Source organism: Nelusetta ayraudi, unplaced genomic scaffold, assembly GCF_046127955.1.
Source record: "Nelusetta ayraudi isolate G7.1 ecotype Tasmania unplaced genomic scaffold, CSIRO-AGI_Nayr_v1 ptg000021l, whole genome shotgun sequence".
Classification (NCBI taxonomy): Eukaryota; Metazoa; Chordata; class Actinopteri; order Tetraodontiformes; family Monacanthidae; genus Nelusetta; species Nelusetta ayraudi.
In genome coordinates, this window is record NW_027466071.1 from 1932040 (window position 1) to 1955000 (window position 22961).

Genomic DNA, 22961 nt, shown 5'->3' on the forward strand with positions numbered 1-22961 from the left:
CAATATTTTTACATTATTTATTTATTTATTTATTTATCTTCTTACACTTTGCTTGATTTATTTCGGTTGACTCTTCTCCTTATTCTCTGTCCCTCATACGTCCTTATAACGTCTATGTTGTTCTCCCCTGTTTGACCACTTTGCACCTTTTGTCTAAATTGTTTTTTCCCCACTCTTCCTTTGCTTTTTCCGTCTACTTTCCTGCGCATTACCTTGTCTGGACTTCATCTCCGCGACACAGAGCACAAAGCCGGTGTGCCTGCTCATCTCCCACCTGCTCTCCTCCCACACTCCTTTACTCCAATCTCCATGTCTCCCCTGCTCCTCACTCATTTTTATTACAGTCACAGGAGCCTCCCGCTCGCTCTCTGGCCGCCTCTTTGCCGCTCTTTTTGTCTCGCTGTTTATGAGCAGAGCGTCTGGCTGGCGCAGACACACAGAGGAGGTGGCGAATGGATAAAACGATTGGAGGGAATTTTCCGGAAAATCGCAATTTACCGACTTGTAAGAATTTCAGAAGCGTCAAATGTAGAGTCCGGGCCTGCACTGATTTTTCCTCCCTTGCAAAGGCAGATTACCTCACAGCAATGTGACATTGGGGAATAGCGGATCTACATGCGTTTGGTCCGCTGGACGCAGGTTGAATATATAACCTATAATGGTGTAATTTGATAACATAATCGCTTTGGGGATGAACGCACAGAACGAATGGATGGATACAGATGGATGGAAAAAGTGGATACAGAACAAACAAGTGGATTCAGACTATCATGAGTTTTCCCATGCAGAAAAACTCACGTCGCTGAAGCACGGACGTGGAATGAACGGAAGAAGTGTGAGACCTGAGCCCCGTGAAAGAGTTAGTCATTTGATGAGTCACCCGTGTTTTTTTTTTTTGTTTGTTTTTTTGCATTTGTTTTTATCATATCCCTCCAAGCACATGGGTTTATATTTGGATGGGAGACGGAAGAAAAAAAAAGCCACCGGATCTCAGCATCTGATGGAGTCAGAGGAGGTGCGACGGCTGCAGCTCCAGTGAATCATTAGCTCAGATGTTTGTTGAGTATGATAACGACTGCAACGCCTCCCCGAGGTTGGAGTCAGAGCTGTGCCTCGGAGCAGAGTCTCAGATCAGGATGCAGCCCAGGGTGCGAATGCAGCTCCCCATTGGTTTGCGTTATTTTAGAGTTCATCTTGAAAGCCGTCTGAGGGGAGAGAAAGCGACGCCAACAACAACATAAGGGACAAAGACGACGGCAGTAATGGCCTTCCTGTGACTGGATACCCCAGCTGTCAGTTGTTGGGTGGGATACGAGCCAATAGCTGGTCGTAAAGATGTTTTATGTCAGACTTGTTATTCCACGTCACGATAGAATGCTCGATTGCTTGCTTACGTCGTCATAAGGTTTACAGAGAAGGTTCCCAAAAAAGAGGAAATAACCAATTAGCTGGCAGTTGTGTGGAGAAAAATGCCTTGGTGGCGTCCAGGGTCAGAGGTCAGAATGGGCAGACTGGTCGGAGGCCATATAAAGCAGCAGTGACTCAAATAACCACTTAGAATACAATGCACACAAAGACTACTCATTAGAATTATTTATTTTGGTCACAGAGGGCAACAGGCTGCACGGATTTATCAAAAGTCTCAAGAACAGTATTTGGCTACACAATTTGGCAAATATAATTAGAAACCCCTTAAACTCGCTGGTGCACCACTCCAAATGGAACCAGAAAGAAAATCAATTGGATCTTTTATGTCTGTCTTTTTTGCTGAGAAAAGGTTGCAAATGTTCAGGTTGTGGCAGAACCAGTTCCACACCAGCACCTCTTCTATTGTGGCTTGTCGAGTTGTTTTTTTGTTGTATATTATTTTATTTAATGAATACACATCAAGGTTTACAGAACTTTATTTACAGCAGGAGAAAGAGGAGATTAATGCTAATTAAGATACGTACATGTATATATGATATTTTCTATAAAGTAATGCATATTATTATTATTATTATACTCATTATTATACTAATATGTTTATTTTAATAGCAATATTTTTATATTATTTATTTATTTATTTGTCTTCTTGCACTTTGCTTATGTTGCATTTCACGAGGCAAGCAAAATAGGTCATCAATCAGCAGGAAGATGATGTTAAAAACTCTCCTTGAGTGAAGGCCATTTTTTGTGCCTCACTGCATCTCTTGAAAAAGTCCTCCCTTTTCCAATTCTCAACAGTGAAAGTTCAATCCCTCACCCAGGCCCACAGTTTGGGGATAATCACTGTTTTCATCAGGACTGTGGCTGGAGCTTGAGATTAAATAATGGAGCAAATAAATCAGCTCAGTAATTAGGCAGAATGCGGCACAGAAGGGACTGGAGCTCAAGCGCTCACTGCAACTGTCTCATTTTCTTATGCGCCCCAAAACGGTCCGACTTAAAAGATTCCACTATTATTCTTAAAGCCCATTACTGAGCAACAGCACAGAAACTTTTGTCCGATGCTGAAAAATAATTAAATCGGCATTTTTAGATGTATGTTGCTATATGAATATATACATCTATAAAAGTCATGAATTTGCCTGTTTCCATGTTGAAGTAGAACAGACTCTGATTTGTAATTTTGCAGCCAAACATTTACTATCAGTGCAGATTGATAAATCTGCAGCGAGAGCTGAGGTGCATGACATCTGTTTCGCCACAGTGGCAGACAATTTTATATTGTTTAGCTAGACAGCATTGCAGCCTTGAATATATACAATTTATTTATTTGTGTGGCGTTATGTATGTTTTTCTTGAAATTTCAGAATCGTTTGAAAATGTTTATCAAATTGTGAGCGAGCAGTGTTTTTTGCTAAATTGGACGACTTTCATCTACAGCAGGGAATTACACTGTAGTGCAGCATTATACTGTATTTAGAGCAGGAAATCACGCTGTAGCGCAAACTTTCGGTCAGAACCTCTAAATGGGTCGCCAACCCATTTTTGATGGAGTTGCCAGCTGGCTGAGTGAATGCATAGGAATGCTGATCTGTGAATTAACTTTTGTAATCAGAGAAGAATAACATTTTAGGTTTTTATAAATAAATTAACATTGAACACAATATTGCATTGCTGTATTTTATTAAGTTAAAAGAAACTTGACATTACACTCAGCAAATTTGATAAAAACTGTGATTCGCTCTCTGTGCTTGCCAACACATCCCGCTCCAGCTGACGTCGTGTTTCACTCTGTCTGCGCTCTTGTTTTCCAGTTCAATAGTAAACTTTTACAGCTGTCGTTCATTATGAGACGATGAGAATCCCAAAGATTGCATTCAGCAAATGTACGTAATGTACTTGCAACGATTCTGAACGCGTGCTTTGTTGTAGTTTTTGTCTGCAGCTTGTGAAATTAGATTTTACTGTCAAAATGTTGATTATTGGTAAATGTTCTTTTTGACTGCATGTAATGATAGAAAGTCATTGTGATGTCTTCCTCTGGTTTGCGTGTCCCCCCGTCTTGAAGTCCAGAGATTGATTTCACAAAGATTCCACATTTGAGCGGTTAAACTGTGGCCATGCTCACAACTTTATGCCCATATGTTACTCAAATTGGACATTGGACATTGGACATCTGATTATATTATATTATATATATTATATTATATTTAGACCAACAACCAAAAAAAATGTAATCACTTTACAAAGATACGAATCTGGTGCTCCCTTCTGTATTAACAGCCACTCATTTTTTTAGTCTTTTTGCAACCATTTTGGGCGGTCCCTGCTGGCTAAACGACAGAATGCAAGTTTTTGGCACTTACAAGTTGGCCTCCTTTTTGAAACCAGATGCGCTGTCAATCTTAATATAACAGTGAATGGGCACAGACAAGACATAAAAACTAGACCACAAGGAGATAGTATCACAGCACTGATTCAGATTTTTATCCTCTGCTAGAACTGATTTACTTATTAAAAGCTGCTTTTTTTTTTTCAAAAACAAGTGTTATCTGTCACAGAGCAGTTCACTTGTGCGGGTCATGCGTGGCACAACTATATCCTTTGCATTATTACCACTCATCTTAACCCATCAAAAAAAAAAAAAAAAACGTGGTCATGTGGTAATGGCTTACGATGGTAATAAATTTCCGTGCTCTGCTGAGCCGGATCCTGCTTTTAAAGGTTATATGCAAGATTTGCGGTTTGCGCACAGAGCTTTCAAAGTGACCCGGAGGAATAAAAAGTTTTTTGACAGAGGATAAAGTTGCCCGTGCAAAGTGACGTCTTTGAGAAAAAAAAAAATGAATGGATGAAAAACGCATCAGGAGTATGATGTTTTTGCAACATGATCAACGAGTGTATTTTTTTTTTCTTTAATGGCAAAGTAATTCTGTTCACCTTTTAATGAAGCAATTACAGAAGCTGTACGTTTTCAGCTTCACCCGATCAGAGGAGTTAAATCAGTGCTTTTACTCTTTACCAGAGTGTGTTTTTTTTTTTTACACACTTACCTTTACTTATAATGTGAATACTTTCCTCACCTCTGCTTACAGTGGTGATTTCTAACGTGGGGAGATTTTGGGGATGAATGCAACTCAATAACTTGCTCACGACATCAGCTGCGTTCCCCCCTCCCACATCAGAGGGCGCCGTCGCTGCGGACCTCCCACGGTGGCCCTGAAGACGCCGCCAAACTTTCAAACCCCCCCCCCCCCCCCGCCCCCCCCTTCCCCTCCTCACCCCCCGCTGCCCCCCCCGCCCTATCCCATCATGGAGGGTTTTGATTCGGGGGACTGACAACCTTATTATGCGGCGCACTTATTATTGATATTACGCCGCAGAGGCGCGGTTGCCATGGCCACCGAGCGAGAGACATTTAATTTTCTCTCCTCCATCATCATTATCTATGGGGCCATCTGTTGTGGAAAATGAATTCAGCCTCATTTGCATGACTGATAAGCACATTCTTTATCTGTCCCACAGAAGGTCATATGCCATGGATTTGGGGACTAGAACGAGGGAGACGGGGAGTGAAGGGGTGAAATGATGCGTGATCCCACCTCTGTGAAGGAGGTAAATGGGGTGCGTGCGTGCGTGCACGCTCGGGTGTGTGTGTGTGCGCGTGCGTGCGTGCGTGCGTGCGTCTGCATAATGCGCGGACATGCAATGTTTATGTATGCCCCCTTGTTTGTTTTTTTTTCTGGGTTTTTTTTTTTTTTTCGCCCATGCCATGGCTTTGTTCTTTTGAATTTGCATAAGCACGTGCCTGCGTGGTGGCTTCCATCGCCATCGCTGCTGCATGCAACCACAGCATGCAACCACTGCTGTGTCTGTGCACGCGCATATCATGCCACGGCGTGTCTTGGAATGCCTCTGCCTCAAATTCTCAAGAATTTCCTTTGCGTTTTGTGTTTTTTTTAATTGAAGTCGAAGTCCAAATGATGTGCTGCTTTGCAATACGGCGGAGCGCGAGTGGTTGTCTTTTAGTACGTGCAGCGACGTGCACTATGTGTAATGCTGATTTCATCCGCATCGGTGTAAAGTGTTAGCCAGCAGGTGGCTACAGATGATTCGGTTGAATTGCCAGTGTTGATGTGACACCCCCCCCTTCCCCCCCCTCCCGGCGCCTGCTGGTACGAGGGAGCGCTGTGCTGTACTTCCCTCTTCCTTTGCTTTTCTTATAGCTCTGCAGTCCATCCCTTTAATCTGTGTAATCTATAATCTCATTTTCTGTAATCTTGTTCGGCACTCGTGTCTGAAGGGTCACTGTACCCTATGCAAGGCCCGACTGACCCTAAGATGAAACTGAAATCAGTCTTTCATAGCAAGGACCCCTTTGAAATGAGTTAAAACCAGAGGATAAAGTTTGTGCCTGTAAAGTTGGCGGGGGAATTTGGTTACTGCAGGGTCCTCGCTGCTGGTACACAGCCGAGCCTCTGTCTGACTGTTTATCCACGGAAGCCACTGTTGTGTCTTGCTCTGTGATGTTGTTGTTTATTGGTGTGTGTGTGTGTGTGCGCGTGTGTGTGTATGTGTTGGGCTGTGCAGGTAAAGTGGCTCCCGAAGGATTTGTGTATGCTGTGGTCTTTCATGTCTGGCACATTTGTCATCTCTTTCCAAAGACACATCCCTCTTATCTCTCTCTCTCTCTTTCCCTCTCTCTCTCTCTCTCTCTCTCCCTCCCCCTCCCACTGTCTCCCTCCCTCTCTAACACACACTTTACTGTACATAAGCTTGTTATTCCTCCTCCCTCCTGCTCCCAAAACGCCTGCGATGCTGCCTCTCCTCCCTCGTACATCCCTTTCTCTGCTCCTCCTTCTCCTCCCCCACCTCCTCCACCTCCCCAGCCCCACCCGCTCCTTCTCCCTCGGTCCCACCGAACAACAAGGCCTCACCTTCTCCCACGCTATCGTCTCTGCTCCCAAAACACACTGCTTGTCTTCCTCCTCCTCCTCCTCCTACTCCTCCTCCTCCTCCTGCGGTTCCCCCAGCTCCGGCTCCGCTCGGCTCTCTGCAGCATCAACATGTCTAACCTCTCCGGAGTCCTCCCCTCGCTCTCTCCCTCCCTCCCTCCCCCCGTCCTTACCTTCCCTCTCGCAGCTTTCCGCCCTTTTTTACTCCGTTATTTAGTCGCCTGCCTCTTCATGCTGATTCTCACTTAAGACGGTGAGTGGAGCCGCACGTCGTCCCCGCGTCCGCTTCGGTTTATTACCTTGGAAATTAGCCGGACTGTATGTGCGGCATTCCCCATCTCAGTCCCAACTCATTAAATATGAAAGTGGCCCCAGGTTCTATTCCTGAACTTTCCTGCCTTATTGCCCAGGCGCCAGGGACAAACTTATAGCGAGGAGAGCGCTTCCTTCGAACCCAAAACATCATAGGAAAAAAAGCAGGCTCACGAGACTCGGCGCAACCGTGAACACAAGTCGGCTGAACCAAAGCGTGACCCATCCGTCCTCTCAGTAATGGAAGTTAAAGAGGCACAACAGTTGGCGGTTATCCCCGAAACACCAGCTCCTCTCCTCAAACCTCCTGCTTGTTGAACACGGTCAGCCAATGGTGCGAACTCTCTCAAAAAGAGCTGCGTCCTTCACAGCAACCATAATAATGATAATCACGATTATTGAAGTCCTCAATGCAGAAAAGCAGTCAGTGTTTTCTTAAGCCAATGCACGTGTGTGCAGCACCCCTGAGCTTCTTGTGACCACACGACTCCTGAATCATCTGGAAAAACACGATAATAAGAGAAAAATGCAAATAATAATTCTGTCTGCTTTATTTTTGTTATGAAAAATTAATTCATTTGGAAAACAACCAAGAAAAGGTTTAGCAAAAGTAAATTCATTTAATGCCATAAAGCCCTCAGATATCATGTGCAAAAATCCTGTCTGTCTGCCAATTTCTGTCATGCAGATACATTATTAATATGAGCCACCGTGGGGGAACAGTCACTCTAGTCTCCTCTCTTCTTTTCTTTTTAACCGGCAAAATGCTTCATTTCATATTGCGCTTCAATCCCAGCTGTGGATGTCTGTGCGAGCCCCAAAAGATTTTCAGTGTTTTTTCTCCAAGAGATTTTAAGAGAAGGGCGCTCAGTCCAAACGTAGAGCTGTCAGCGTCCTGCTGATGAAAGCTTTGCATTCACATTCCATATTTTGGAGAAAAAAATGAAAAAAAAAATTAAGATATCAGATCTAGAATAGTCCTAAATTTCACAGGGTTTTGCAAGTTCATTCAGATATTTTAGTTTAGAGGAGATTAGATTTGATTCAACTATGGAAGCTGCGTTTCCATTACATTTAGAATTGCGCAAAACCTAAATATCAAGATAAAAAACTGGCAATGGAAACGGCTAAACTTGGAAAAACATCTCAAATATGACTAAAAAGGTTTTGACGCTCTCATGAGGTGTTTTATCAGACGTACTGATACAGAGGGATATCGCAATGGTGTCATGGAAACACTTTTTCGCATTTACACGCCAGCGGACGCGACGTACGCGGTCACGTGACCAGTTCACTCCAAGTGAAAATGGCGCGTTACGTTAGGACGGAGGAGGAGGAGACGGAATATTTCTTCCAAGTAATCAAAGAGAAAAATGGAACGAGGATTCCCGGACAGCAAACAGACGTAAACAAACCAAAGCAAACGTAAATCTCGCGGGACGAGATTTGCAGAGAATTGCGGTTTATGCGCTTCACACCATTCAGTGAAAACACCTGCAAATCGCAATCGTACTTTGTCGAGATTTTAGCAGTATCGACAATATTTTTATTTTGCGAACAAACTGTCATGGAAACGCAGCTCGTGTCATCGCACAGGTCACAAGCACAGAGCAGCGAAATGCACTTTATATTGTGGCAATATTTGACCCGCAGACTGGATTTGCAGTGAAAACGCTCTGGATTGGAAACTGAACCAGCCTCCTCTTCCTCTTCCTCTTCCTCCTCCTCCTCCTCCTCCTCCCCCTCCGCATCAGCTCGCCGGGCGAGGATCGCGCGCTGATCCGATAGCCGCGCGAACGTCGATTCCTGGCAGATGTTGCTAATGTGTCATGATTTCTGGAATTAGCCGCGCTCCCCTCCATCCTGCTCGCGTCTCCCCTTTTGTTTATTTGCTCAAGAATGTAGGGTTAATTAATTGCGCTTGATTGGCATTAACATAGCCAAATAAGAAATTTAAAATTGCTAATATCGACCGCCGGAGGGCATCTGCGTCCCAACCCACCAGAGTACTTATCATGCCTTCCTCGGATGCTTGGCAGCATTGTTGGAGGAAGACGCGCTCTTTTGAGTTGATAAAATATGGCTGTATGGATATTGATTTGTTTCTTGTTATAGGGAGCGTGTGGGATTTTTTTTTTGTTTTGTTTTGTTTTGTTTTTTCTTCTCTTCCGTACAGGGCCGAGGGAGCTCCGTCAACGCTTTGGTGTTTCCCTTGAATATTTATGTGCGAGCGTGAATTTATTTGAATGCGTTATCGACGGAGCATATGAGAGATCCCCGGCTCAGCCTATAGCTGCGCGTGATTCAGCGCCTCGTCTCCTTTTGCTAGCGACGGAGCCGCATGTATAATCTTGATTCTAATGACCTCAAACTCCAATTAAAAATGTGGGCTTTCTTTTTTTTGCGTGTGCGGGGAAAAACACAGAATGATGGGGATGAAGGGGTTCTGTGTTTGACGCAAACCAGCGACGTGCGTTCAACGCGGCCTAGCATCAACGTTCGGAAATGGTCTCGACTCGCTGTCGTTGCGCGGCAGGAATCACCAGCGGCGAACACTGGCTCGCTCGCTCGCTCGCCTTCCGAGCGCCGGGTTCTGGCAGTCGGCCAGCGCTTCGCAGCCTGGAATGGGGGCTTTTTCAAAATTAATAAATAAATTAATAAATAAATAAAGTGATAATTAACAGCATCCTGGCGATCAGCCGATGACTTCCTTCAAGTTCGCTTCCCGTGTTTCCCTCCCTCTCTCTGTCTCTGTCTCTCTCTCTGTCTCTCTCTCTCTCTCTCTCTCTCTCTGCTGCTGCTGTCCGTCTGATCCCAGGGCCAAACAATGTTCGCCGAGCCACTCGGTGTCCCCTTTTTTTAAGAAAGAAGAAGAAGAAGAAGAGGGAGGAGAAGAGGGAGGAGAAGAAGAAGAAGAAGAGGGAGGAGAAGAGGGAGGAGAAGAAGAAGAAGAAGAAGAGGGAGGAGAAGGAGAAAAAATTCACACAAATTTGTGTCTCTGCCATGTGCATTTGCTGCACATGTTCCACATGGCTCACTATCACCACCGCCAACCAACCAACCAACCCCCACCCACCCCTCCCTCCCTCCTTCCTCTGGTCCCCCCCCCCCCCCCCAACCACACTCCCCCCATCTCTTACCCGGGGGCCCGTGGGAAGAACTGACTCTGGGAGCAGACAGTCTGCAGCCCTGAATAAATGTATAAGAGGGAGAGGAGGAGGAGGGAGGGAGGAGGAGGAGGAGGAGGAGGGAGGGAGCATCATCAGGCGCACAGCGAGAGAGCAGAGCGACGGCGGGCGGGAGAGAGAGAGAGAGAGAGAGAGAGAGAGAGAGAGAGAGAGAGAGGGGGAACGTATTGAGTGTTGGAGGACATACATGAGCGAGAGACACAGAAGCGCAGGGAGAGAGAGAGCTAGCGAGCGAGCGTGAAGGGAAGGAGTTGAGCTGAACAAGGAGAGGGAGAATCTCAGCCTCCTTCAATCGGCTCTCCCTCTCCTCCGCACGCACACACACACACACACGCACACACACACATTCACGCACCTCCACTGTCTCCTCACGCGCTAACACACACACGCGCGCACGCCACCGCCGCCGCTGCGGGGCTCTCTCTCTCTCTACCAGTCAGCCTCGTCCGTCCCCTCCTTTGTTGTGAGGTTTTCTTTTCTTTCTCTTCTTTTTTTTTTCTCTCTCTCGCTCTCCCTCTCTCCCTCTCTCTCTTTCCCGGCCGGCGTCGGAGGCGTGCGTGCGTGCGTGCGTACGTGCGCCCGCGTCGCATGTGCGAGAGCGAGGGAGCGTGCGAGTCTGCCAGGCGCCGCCGCCAGGAGGAGGATGCGAGCGGCGGTTACCCGGGTAAGTCTCCTCCTCCTTCCTCTCCCCCACCTCCCTCCCTCCCTCTCTCTCTCTCCCTCTCTCTCTCTCGCTCTCCTCCTGCTCCCTCTCTCTCTCTCTCTTCCCCTCCCTCCGTCTTTTCCCGCCCTCCTCTCTGATCCGCAGCCTCCCCGTCTCACCTGGGATGCTCGCGCCTCTCCGCATCCCTCTGCCCTCTCTCTCTCTCTCTCTCTCTCTCTCTCTCTCGCTCTCGCTCGCTCGCCCTCTCTCTCTCTCACTCTCCCTCAGCTCTCTCCCCGTCTGCGCTCTCGCCATCCCTCTCTCTCTCTCACACTCTCTCTCTTTCTCCCTCTCTCTCTCATTGGTGTGTGTCCTGATTCCCCTCTGTTTTTTCCATTAGCGCTCGGGGCTCATTGGTCGCCCGCCTCCCAACCATTATCTCTCCTTCCTCCACCACCACCGCCACCTCTTTTTTTTTTTCGCCTTTCTCCCACCGCCGCTCTTCCTTCCTCCCTCCCTTCCTTCCTTCCTTCCTTCCTTCCTTTCCCCTCTGCTGCCCGGGCGGCTCTCGAGTCGCTGCGACGCTGAAACAAAACGAGAGAATGGTTTGCGTGCAGCAGGAAGGCAGAAGAAGTTTGCGGTGAAGTCGGCGGAAGGCGGCTGGCTGGCTGGCTGGCTTGGCTGGCTGGCTGGCGGGCGGGCGGGGGGGGGCGGCGGCAGCGGGTCGCAAACGGCAGAGTTAGAGGCCGACGGCTGGAAAGTACAACAAAAAAAAAAAACCAAGCGAAAACAAACAAGCGAACAAACAAAGAGGAGGAAGTGAGGAGCATTCTGGGAGGAAAAGTTGAAGGAGAAGACTTCAGTTGGTAGGTAACTTCACGTCTCGCTGCTTCCTTCCGGGGGATTTTCTCGTGCTGATGCTTCGGTAGTGATCATCATCTGTTGTCCACTCCACTCTCAAAGGCGTGTGTGTGTGTGTGTGTGTGTGTGTGTGTGTGTGTGTGTGTGTGTGTGTGTGTGTGTGTGTGTGTGTGTGTGTGTGTGTGTGTGTGTGTGTGTGTTTGCCTTCTTTCAATCCCCAAACCAAAAACCAACCCTGCTCTTTCTGTGTCTTTCCATCCGAGACAATCATCCTTCGTCTCTTTCTTATTCCTCGTGTCTGTCAGGTCTCCTCTCCTCCTCCTCCGTCTCGTTACCTTTGCAATTTGTCCACTTTGCCCATCAGTCCGTCCATCCGCTGGAGTCGTGCGTCTCAAAGTTTGTTTTGCAAGTTGCTCCTCTGCTGCTGCTGCTGCTGCTGCTGCTGCAAACTTGGCCGCCGCTCTGCGAGGACCATCCACCGCTATTTTACGCCTCTACGGTCTGTGTGCACGTCAGTTATCTCTCATTTATTTTATATTATTTTTATTTTATTTTTTGGAAGTGCTGCTAATATCCGTCCCGACGGGCGCTTGCTTGCTTGCTCGCTCGCTCGCTCGCTCGCTTGTTAGTGGCTTTGAGGTTCTGGAAGGAAGCTCACTGCTCGCTGCTCGCTGCTCTTTGGCACTCGGGGAGCCGGCGGCCGGTGCCAGGAAACAATTAGCGGCTCGGCGAGTGGAGAGGAGGGGAGAGCGGGCAGGAGGGTGCAGGAGGCTCGGGGAGACGCCAAGCAGGGACATGGAAGTTGGACGGCGGCTCGAGCTCCCAACTTCAAACAGGAAGCCGTTTGCTTCTGAGCTCTGTAGTTGTTGCTGTTGCTGTTGCCGTTGCTGTCGTCGTCGTCGCTGTTGTTGTTTTTGTTTCGCATTTTTTCCCTGGAATCTGCCAACAGGACGAGCCGATGTTGCAGATGTTGCTGGCGTGTGCTCCCGTGGGTGGCATGACACTGTTTGAAAACACACACACACACACACACTGGCTCGGCGGAAGGCAGATGCGCCGCAACATGTTTCATTCTGTCAAGGCAAACAAAAGCTCCGACGGAGCAGCGTTGTTGTCGGCTCTTTTCCCGCCACTCCCCCCACCCCCCCACCCCCCCACCACCACCACCACCAAAGAAGAAGCGTGTCGAGACGAGTAGACGAGTGTTTCTCATGTCAACAAAGCACGGAGGCAATATTTGGTGGCATCCGGCTGGGTCGGGGGCGTGGGGGGGGGGGGGGGGGGGTTGGGTTGGTGGGGTGATACTGTGAATGGGACTGAAGCTGGTCTGTGTTTCACAAGGAGTCAACCTGGAGGTGGGAGCTTGGTGGCTCGGACGTCTTATTGTCCTCATTGTGGTGAACTTCAACATTTCTCAGCCGTGCTCAAGGAGAAGCGTGATCGTGGCTGTCATGTTGTCCCTCGGCGGTCACATGGTACATTGCGAGCGCTTAAAAGCCGGGGGTCTCCGTCACTGGAGCCACTTGTTTCTTCAGAATGTTTCCTCTGTTTCCAGGAGGGATGAGAATGTGTCGCTTCTGCTTCGTCTGTGTGTGTGTGTGTGTGTGTGTGTGTGTGTGTGTGTGTGTGTGTGTGTGTGTGTGTGTGTGTGTGTGTGTAGGTGTGCGACGTGCTTCCCCCCAGCGAGCCGAGGACAGGCAGACAGCCGAGTGTGATTAAATTATAGAGGGAAAGCACAGTAGCCAGGTCTTATTGAGGCTGCTGTTGCGGGAACCCCCCCCCCCCCCCCCACCTCCTCCTCCTCCTCCTGCTCCTGCTGCTTCCTCCTCTTCGTCTCCATCTCTCTCTGGGAAATCATATTTAAAAAAAGAAAATGGAACGCAGCCCCTCGTGCGCAGCGGTCCGGGATCGCCGAGCGGCAGCTGAGAGCGCGAGGTCCATTTGGGAGTTTGCTCGTCTCTCCCCCCCCCCCCCCCCCGCCGGCGATTCAAGCAAAACAAAAACACACGCGTCTCCGGCTGCAGCCTGGCGTGGGAGATTCTGTATGCCCACCCCTCCCCCACCTCCCCCCAACACACACACACACACACACACACACACACACACACACACACACACACACACACACACCCCGGTCTCCCTCAGTAGCCTAATGAGTGAGCGGCAAAAAGAAAAAAAGGAAAAAGATGGGGAGGAAAAGAAAAAAAGCCTCCTGGGGATTCCCTGCTCTGCAGTCTGCCGGGTCGACGAGGAGGGGGACGGGTCCGAGGCGAGCGGGGCTGAATCACGCGACGGACGCGCCGTGCTCTGCGTGTCTGAGGCGTGCGCCGCCTCGGCATGACGCTGCAGTCGCAGCGCGAGATGGATGGACCTGGCGGTGGTGGTGGTGGTGGTGGTGGGCTGCCGGCGAGACCACCACCACCACCACCACTACCACCACTACCTATACAGTAGCACTGCTGCTGCTGCTGCTGCTGCTGCTGCCGAAGCAAAGCGATGTATGAAAAGAATCAGCCTCGGAGGTGAAACGCAACCATTGTGACTTCACCTCACGCTTTGTTCGCTCCGGTCAACAGGAGGCGTCGACGTACAGGAAGTGAAGAAGTGATCAATTCACTCGGACACCTCGCACGCCTCCGACCGGCTTAAAAGGAATCGACCCGACGGAGTCAAACGAGTCGCGCAAACAATTAAAACCGGCGCCGGGAACGACGGGCCGCCTGCAACCCGGCTCTGCCTCGGCTGCAGCGCGTCGGACCCTTCCAGAATCCTTCGAATTAGGATTTAAGTGGAATGATTCACGCAGGATGGGGCTCGGTTGTCGGCTTCCCGTCGCGCATCCCCTTGCGAGTCTTTGCGGGGAGTTGGTGCGGGTTTTTTTTTTTGTTTGTTTGTTTGTTTGTTTGTTTGTTTGTTTGTTTTTTTTCCCCTCTGCGTGCGTCGGCCCCGGATGACGTGGTCGGGTGTGGAGGCGGCGAAGGGAATTGAGCCGCTTGAGCGGACTAAATGTCAGTAGTGACGTGTGCTCGGAGGAAGACGCTGCTTCTCTTCTGTCCTTCGAACACACTTCCTCCAGCGCTGGGTTTCTGTCTGGTGGAGGGGCGGGGGGGGGGGATTTTATTGAGAGCGGCTCGTCGTCGCTCAGGCTCTGCTCCGTCGTTTTGTAGCAGCAGAGTCCAAATTTTATTTTATTTTGTTTAAATTTTTTTTTTTTTAAAGTAGAATTTGTGTGTGGGGGAAAGGGGGGGGGGTCCGCAGAAACGATGGCTTTTAAGCAAATTTGGCCATTAAATTACAGAGAAAGTCTTCTTTGCTGTTTAATTCCACCACTTTAAATCCACAGCAGATAAAATAATTTAGGCCAAAACAGGGCGAATCAGAGCAATGTGGGTTTTTTTTTAGAGAAAGACGTATATAGGGGGAACATTTGTATCCCGTCGAAAGGTGCATGAGGCCCCTACACTCACTCTCCCTCTCTCCCTCACACACACACACCTCTGCGCCTGTTCCCGGGGACAACATGATCTATCTCCTGGCGGGAAGGCCAATTAAAAACCAATCAGGCTGCTCAGAGTACGCTGGTAATGGGAAAGCCGCGGCTGGTGGAGGAAGTTGGGCTGATTAATGGACATTTTCACCTTGTGGCATAACTGCCTCCCACAGGCATCCATCACCCCGGGGGACAACGCTCACCTACTCCCCGGGCCCCACACCCGCGCCCGCCTGCCCCGCCAGACATATTGAGTGGGTGCCTGAGTAGATGATGATGAGCACAAAGGTGGTGCGAGACGCCGCTAGTCACATTAGCATGCTCGACCTCTGGGGTGTTTTATTTTTTTTTTCTCTCTCTTCCCGTTTTCACTCGCCAGACCGGTGAAAGTCGTCGCAGTGAAACGAAAAGTCGACCTTGTGCCTGCGAAGCTACTGTCCAAATAATTTGCAGTCCGTCCGGAGCAGCAATGCCAGGTTGGATATGCAGTGATGCAGAGTTGTGAAATGTGAAATATTGCTCTCAACAAACGCGATTGGCTGGAATCCTGTCACATGGAAGAGAGGCCTTCAGGTTTCAGAAAAGAACCCCGACAGACTGATAAATTCACAAAATAATCCAGTTCGTACTTAGGCCGTCATTGATCGCACAAAGGACCGAACTGTATAGAAATGTACAAATGATTATTATGGTCCACCTGGCAACACTGGTCTTGGCATCCCATAACGAGCCCTAACACTAACCCTAGCCTGAGCTCCGGAGAGACGACAAAGCAGAGCTGCAGGAAGCGACTGTGAGCCTAGTGGCTGCTAAAGAGGCTAGCGTGGGTGCTGCGCTAGCAGCAGCAGCTGTTTGGTCGACAACAGATGGTATTTTCACATTAAAAAGGGCAAATAAATGGCGCTCAGGTTTTTTCTTCCGGGTGGGCAACATGGATTTGCGTTAGTGCTGACTGGCTTTGGCGAGAAAGGAAGGAGACGCCGCGGTGAATCACAACTCGCGACTGGGTGGTCACGTGTGGCTAACAGGAAGTCTCCACTGGCTGAACTGGTGGTGAAGAGGTTGACTGATTTGCTTTTATGCTAACATTGATATTTATTTAGAACAGTGAATCTTTTTAGATGGACTCAAACAGGTTTTGCTGCAACCTGAATATGGAACAAGCAAAGTTAAATGCCATACAATAAACTTAAAGTAAATATTGCACACATGTGAAGTTGAATTTCAAATTTAAAAAAAACGCCATCAAAAAATGTAAATTGTATTATTATTTGCAGCCTTCTAATTTAAATTTCAACAGTAACCCTTTTCCACGGGATAATAATACATTTAAAAAGATAAAATAACAACAATAAACCAATTAACTCATAATTGTATCCTTCAATGAACATCCAGTCCTAATTGATGCGGCGAAATCCCAGCAGAACATTCTGCTACATGTGCTAGTAGTGGTGTTGGTATTACCTCGCGGGCCAAATATAATGACACTGCCGGCCAAATTTTGCCCGCAGGCCAGAGTTTGACACCGATGCTGTAGAGCTTTTGTTTAAACACCCTGTCGGCTGCGCCATCTTCGCCACATAAGAAGCAGCGTTTCCTCTGATGTGAGAAATCCTTTATTGTTTTTCAGTCAGGGGAAAGTTAGACTGCATTATGAAAAAGCGGGGTCAACATGACATTGTTCTGCATTTCTTTTTTAATTGAATATAATTTTTCTGTACGTCTTCCCTCCTCTGGCACCGTCACACGGCCGCTCCGATGTATCCGAGTATTAAATGGTGCGGACTTGAGGCTGGTTCCATTTCAGGCGCTGCCGTGACCTACTTCACACGGCCAGGCAGCGAGCTGTAAATAAGGATTTTCATAACCTGGTTTGGCCCTCTCCCATTAGAGGCACAAACTGCGCCTTGAAGAGTATTACAAAGAGCAAAGGAGCAGCTGTTTGGAGCGCCGCTACCATATCATCAAAGCGCTGACCTTGAGTGCGCTCGCGTTGTTGTCATGCGATCACAATTAGCGCAGGCTTTATTACGGGACCCAGGGCTGTGTATGCAAACCACGGCGGCGGCAGGAAGGGAAGGCACAAAAAGCAGGCAATTTGATCTTTTGTGCTCCCTCTGCTAAACAGTCTTTATTAATTCCCCTGATAGCCGGCCTACACATGCCAACAGCAACGACGGCGTGGCAGAGAGTCTAATTCTGGCTGCCTCACTGAGCTGCCGTTCATCACGCTGCAGGATCTGCAGTGACGTGCATCATCATGTGATACCATGCAAAAAGCAGAAACACACGCAGTGATGATGGCCTGTTTTCTCTTGCATGTTTTATTTTTAATATTTTTATCTTTAGTTCACACACACATGTATATATGTATGTATATATATATGTATATATATATATGTATATATATATATGTACATATATATGTACATATATATATGTATATGTATATATATACATACATATATATATATATATATATATATATACATATATATATATACATGTATATATATACATATATATATATATACATGTATATACATATACATACATATATATATATACATGTATATACATATACATATATACATGTATATACATATGTATATATATATATATATATATATATATATATATATATATATATATACATGTATATACATATACATATATACATGTATATACATATGTATATATATATATATATATATATATATATATATATACATATATATATATATATATATATATATATATATATATATATATATATATATATATGTACATATATATATGTCTGCTGTTGTTATGCATTTGCCTCGGGTGTATTGTGGAGTGGGTAGGATGGGTAAGATTGTTTTTATTGGCAGGCTAGCAGAAGCCATTGACTTGCACTAGCCCTAGCACCAGTGAACTCTGCTTGACGAGAAGGACTGGATGAAACTAAGCACACTGGCTCGCTTGGATATGAGGTCCCATGTCCAGCATTCCGACCCGCCCCGTCAGAACGGTCCAGAAGCGTCCACAACCGTCTGCCGTCAACTGCTGTTGCGATTCTTTTAGTTGCATTGCGTTGCGACGCTCTGATTGCTGGAGAAATCCAACATTTGATTCAAGTGCGTAACCTCGTGTTTGACGCTGCATTCAAGCAGCAGTTCAGCTCAGACCAGATTTTATAAAGAATAAAAAAATAAATAAATAAATAAAATAAAAAAAAAATAACTTGCCTAAATAAAAAATAAATAGACCGTTTATTTGTTTTGTTGGTTCATTTGTTTGCTTTCCCCAGACTAGATACTGAAGTAAATATTACAAGAAATGAAATCCCAGTCTTTTCGTATTTCATGGGGACACCCACTGTGCCGTGCTGCTGATGCTTTGAATGCATTTTTAAAGTGCGGAGCAAAATTGCACTGAGAACTGTAGGTAAAGACAATCAAGGCATTGATGTGACGGTGTTCGGTTAGGTCGCCCCCTGTCTGTCGGAGGTGTAGCTCGCCGGTGCCGTGGCGTGGCGGGAGGAGCAGCGTGGCAGCCTGGCCTGTGTGAAGTGGGAACAACCGTCTGGACGCGAACAGCTCACCTCGACGTCCTAACCCGACTACTTGAAGCTTCTTCTTACACAAAGTCGGCTTAGATTTTAAATACATCTCGTGTATTCTGTGTCGGAAGAAAAACAAACAAAAAAAAAAAAAAAAAAAAAAAACACCTGACAGCAGCTCCATCACTTCTCCACCGCTGACATTTAGACTCACTAAACAATGGCAAGATGAATCAGGCTAGTTGAAAAACAAAACAAAACAAAAAAAATGTTACGATCACAACAACACCTGCCCCCTCATCGGCGGCGGTGTCACTTTTTGCGTCACTACCGGCGGCTGCTCGACTTTTTGGGAAATCTCTGCTTCAGCCCCGTGAATGTGTGCGTGCACCGGGCGAGAACTGAAGGAGGAAAAAAGAAAAAAAAAAACACCAGGGAAAGGACTCTGCTTGGCTAATCGGCAAGAAAGTGGCGCGATATTGAAAAATGATTGCCAAACACACATCCATAATTCAACAGGGCAATCAGGGAGGGCACAATCTCCTTATTTATACCGGCTTTGTAAATCAGATTTGTCGTCTCTGATCACTCTAAAAAAATGTCCCACTCGCACACCGGCAATATTGGGCGAATATTACACTCTATAACGGGTAATTGATGGCGGCGTGCGACATCGGTCAAGATGAATGGACGGCCTCGGGGAGGAGGCGGCGGCGTTTGGGGGGGGGGGGGGGGGGACGTAAGCCGTCTCCTGCGTCCTGCAGCTCTGCAGCTGGATGCCAGAGCTGCAGAGCCCAACAGGAACCAAGAAATGCGGCATATGCACGAGCAGTGCGTGCGAAATACCCGTCAACACACACACACACACACACACACACACACACACACACTGATTGTTACTCAGTATAGTAGTCTAAATGTCCTCAACATGCAGGAGGCCTATAATAACCTGACAATATTTCTTGGATGCAACTTTGTAGCTATTTTGGCATCAGTGGTAGCATCAACTTTTGTTCATTTTCTGCCAGGTGTAAAACCTGCTTCCCTTTTCCCTTTTCTAATAATATTGTTAAAAATTGAATATTAGACAGCAGGGTGATCTCAAAGATATTTTAGTTATATGTATATATATGTGTGTGTGTATATATATATTTATGTCTATATGTATATATATATATATATATATATATATATATATATATATACAAAATGTGTGTACGTCATCCAACGACCCCCTAAGACCTCGCTGTGTTTGTGTGTCTGTGTGTGTGTCTGTGTGTGTGTGTGTGTGTGTGTCAGTGCTGAGAGACGGGCCCGACATGATGCGCTGTGAGTGTGGGCGCCTCAGCGAGGGTGGCCTGACCTCTGGCTGCAGCTCCGCTTCACAGGACAGCAGCAAATAGGAGGTGTCATCGCATGACAGCGGCGCAGCCCCTCTTTAGGACTGACAGCTCATTCAATGCACAACACACACACACACACACACACGCGTAAGAACACACACACACACACACACACACACAAATGCAACAAAATGTTGGGCAGACGAGGAAGAGGAAAACAAAAACAGGGCAGTTGAGGCAACAGTTGGGGGCGCCCAGTTTGTTCTTCTTTTTTCTCTATCTCTCTCTCTCTCTCTCTCTCTCTCTCCCTCCCTCCCTTTCTGCTCTCCTCCCGATCGATGACGCCGCGTCGCCGACAATTCGCTTTTGTTTGGGGACCAATGATTCCGATTCGATGGCGACCACTTAATGTCCACAGGCTTCGCTTTTGACGAGCTTTGGAAAAAACGAAAAAAAAAAAAAAATCAAACCCAGCCGAAGACAAGACTGTCAGTGGACAATAACGCCACTTTTGATTTGGGTTGGGCTTTTTTTGTTTTTTGTTGTTTTGTTTTTTTTATAGTTGATGAGAAAAAGGAGGGTTTTTTTGTTGTTGCCTCGTTCTCTACATTTACTTCAGACCCACTAGAAATATTAATGTATTTCTCCCATGATTAAGCCACGTTATCCTGACGGTGTTGTGCATAGAAGTAGAATAGAATAGATAGAACAGATGTACTTTATTGATCGCACTGAAAAGCGTGGAAAAAATAAACTGGACGGTAATTACAAGGAAAGAAGCGCATGTGCGGATGCGGTGCACGTGAACCACACCAGCAAGGTTGGAGATTCAGTTTGGAGCGGGCCTGAGCCGTGCTGTCGACACCAGTAGACACCGGCCTTCCTAAACGTGTAGTTTCACTCAAAGCCGCGCAGGAAAACCCTGAAAACGCTTCCACTTAAAATTTACATAATGAGTTCCCTTCATGGCCCCCCCGACCGCCTGCCTTGACTTTTAAAGTCTTTGCTGATCTTCTTCTTCTTCTTCTTCTTCTTCTTCGTCTTCTTCGTCTTCTTCTTCTTCGTCTTCGTCTTCTTCTTCTTCTTCTTCTTCTTCTTCTTCTTCTTCCAGCTCACAAACAATAGAAGCGTTAAATAAAACAGCGGACGGGGATGAATTATGCGAGCGAGTCGACAGAGTTAATAAGAAGCTGCTTCGGCCAATAAAGAAAGCTTCAAAATAATAACAAATAAATCAAGGCGCTCCCTTTACCTGCGCGCGTTATGGCCACTAGGGGACCTGGGTGTTTAATAATTATTGGTGCATTGATGAGAAAAGGCCAATGCCAGCACCTCAAGTCTTGGTGTGTGTGTGTGTGTGTGTGTGTGTGTGTTTTGGGGAGACAAAGACACTAAAACTGGGCCACATCCACCTGCCACCTCCTCAGACACCGCTGACAAGGCACCTCCGGGCCTTTTCCACTAGCTGCCCTCAGCGCACGCGCACACACACACACACACACACACACACACACACACACACACACACACACACACACACACATCATAGCTCCAGTCGCTCTAGCACAGCGTTGGGCCAACTTTTTGGACTGGTGGGGCCATAATGGCTTGTAAAATTTGACAGAGGGAGCCAGAGCAGCAGCAGATGGATGGAGAGTTTTTTGGTGACCCACCTGAAAAAAAACCCTCTGCAGGCTTTGTTTGAACTGGCTGGGGGAAGCAGAAGTCGGCCGCGAGCTCGTCGTCTCTAATGAGAGTCGCTGCCCCCCCCCCCCTTGTGACATCACAAAGGGGGCTGGGTTCTTAACACAAGCAAAGGAAAATCACAGAGGGCCTCTCCTTGTTTCCTGGGGACCTCACGGAAACACACAATCGCACCTCTAATGAAATCCCTCGAGCACGGCGCCGCCCTGCTGGCCGGTGGGAAACGGACGCTGTCGGCTTCACTTGCAGACGCTCCCTCCAGTTGCACTGTGCCTTTGTGCCTCCTGATCCCCCACCCCCCTCCCCGCTTGCCTTCAGCTCCTCCACCGTCTGCACTTCATCACTGTGTCATTGTCATCCTGATCCCTCCAACTGCATCTCTTCTTCTCCTTCTTCTTCTCCTTCTTCTCCTTCTTCTCCTTCTTCTTTGTCCCCCTGCTTGATGATTGGCTCGTGTATGTAACATGGGTTGGGTGGGCCGGAGGTATCCACTGTGTGCGTGTGTGCGGCTGCAGCAGCTAACGAGGGGGAAGCATCATATATTTACAGATAACAAGGACGACGGCGACATCGCCCCCTTTTTCCCGCCAGTTGCGCCCGGCGGTCTCATGCATAATGAATCGGACCCTCTGATTGGTTGGGTGGTTGGGGGGCGGGGGGGGGGGGGTTGGCGTACGTGTCCCCGCAAAATACATGTCAGCATTATGTAGATAACTGCATATAATCCAACTGTTCACAAGATGTAAATATCTTGTTTTTCATTTCCCGCTCGATAAATATTTTACTTTCCTTTCTTTATTTCTTTTTAGTTAATATCGTTTTCCTTCTCGATTCTTGCTGTCATAATGCAAATGTACGCTAATGTGGGAGTAACAAAGGCGTTCTATTCTATTCTGAAACACGGCGCCTCCATCCTGCGTCTGACGTCCACTTCTCTCCGTCGCCTGCGATGCGTTCAGGTCATCCTCAGGTCTCCCGTAAAAAACGCCTCTTTGCTTTGGCTCAGTGGAGCTCCCGCGTCTCGCTCGTTTTACTCAAATCTGTGTATGTGTGAGCGTGTGTGTTTGTGTGAGTGAGTGTGTGAGTGTGTGCTCCCTCACTCACTCCTGCCTTGAATAAATAAAGAAAATAAAGAAAAAACACACCGCTGCACGTTTCAGTCCTCCGGTCTTCCCCCTCCTCTTCGTCCTCCTCTTCCTCCTTCTCTTCCTCCTCCTCCTTCTCCTGCTCCTCTTCGCTGCCCTGCTCCCTGCTAGTAAAATGACCTAATTTTCCTTGGCGCCGCAGCGTTTTTTTTTTTTTTTTTTCCGAGGCGAGCCTCCTTCTCCTCTGAAATAGCTCGGCGGCTACGGCGGACCGAGGCGAACTCATTTCCCCGTCTTGCGTAACAAGAAGCAAAACATCTACATCCCCTCCCTCACCCGCCCAACCCCCCCCTCACTCCCACCCTCCCTTCACTTCCTGAGCTGGGCGGCCGATGTTGTGCTGTTCGC

The 22961-nt window shown here is 47.6% G+C and overlaps 1 protein-coding gene across 4 annotated transcripts in view; it reads left to right on the plus strand.

Moving 5' to 3' along the window:
• Positions 1–10043: 10043 nt before the first annotated feature.
• Positions 10044–22961, plus strand: part of myt1lb (myelin transcription factor 1-like, b) — a 98511-nt gene continuing 85593 nt past the window's right edge. For 2 of the 4 annotated variants that reach the window (XM_076027593.1, XM_076027597.1), the window contains exon 1: positions 10044–10547. In XM_076027593.1, the coding sequence (XP_075883708.1) occupies positions 10527–10547 (21 nt within the window). In that variant the 5' untranslated portion in view covers positions 10044–10526. Of the gene's footprint in view, positions 10548–11264; positions 11393–22961 lie in introns of those variants that run through there. The other 2 variants (XM_076027598.1, XM_076027594.1) reach the window with 2 other exon arrangements.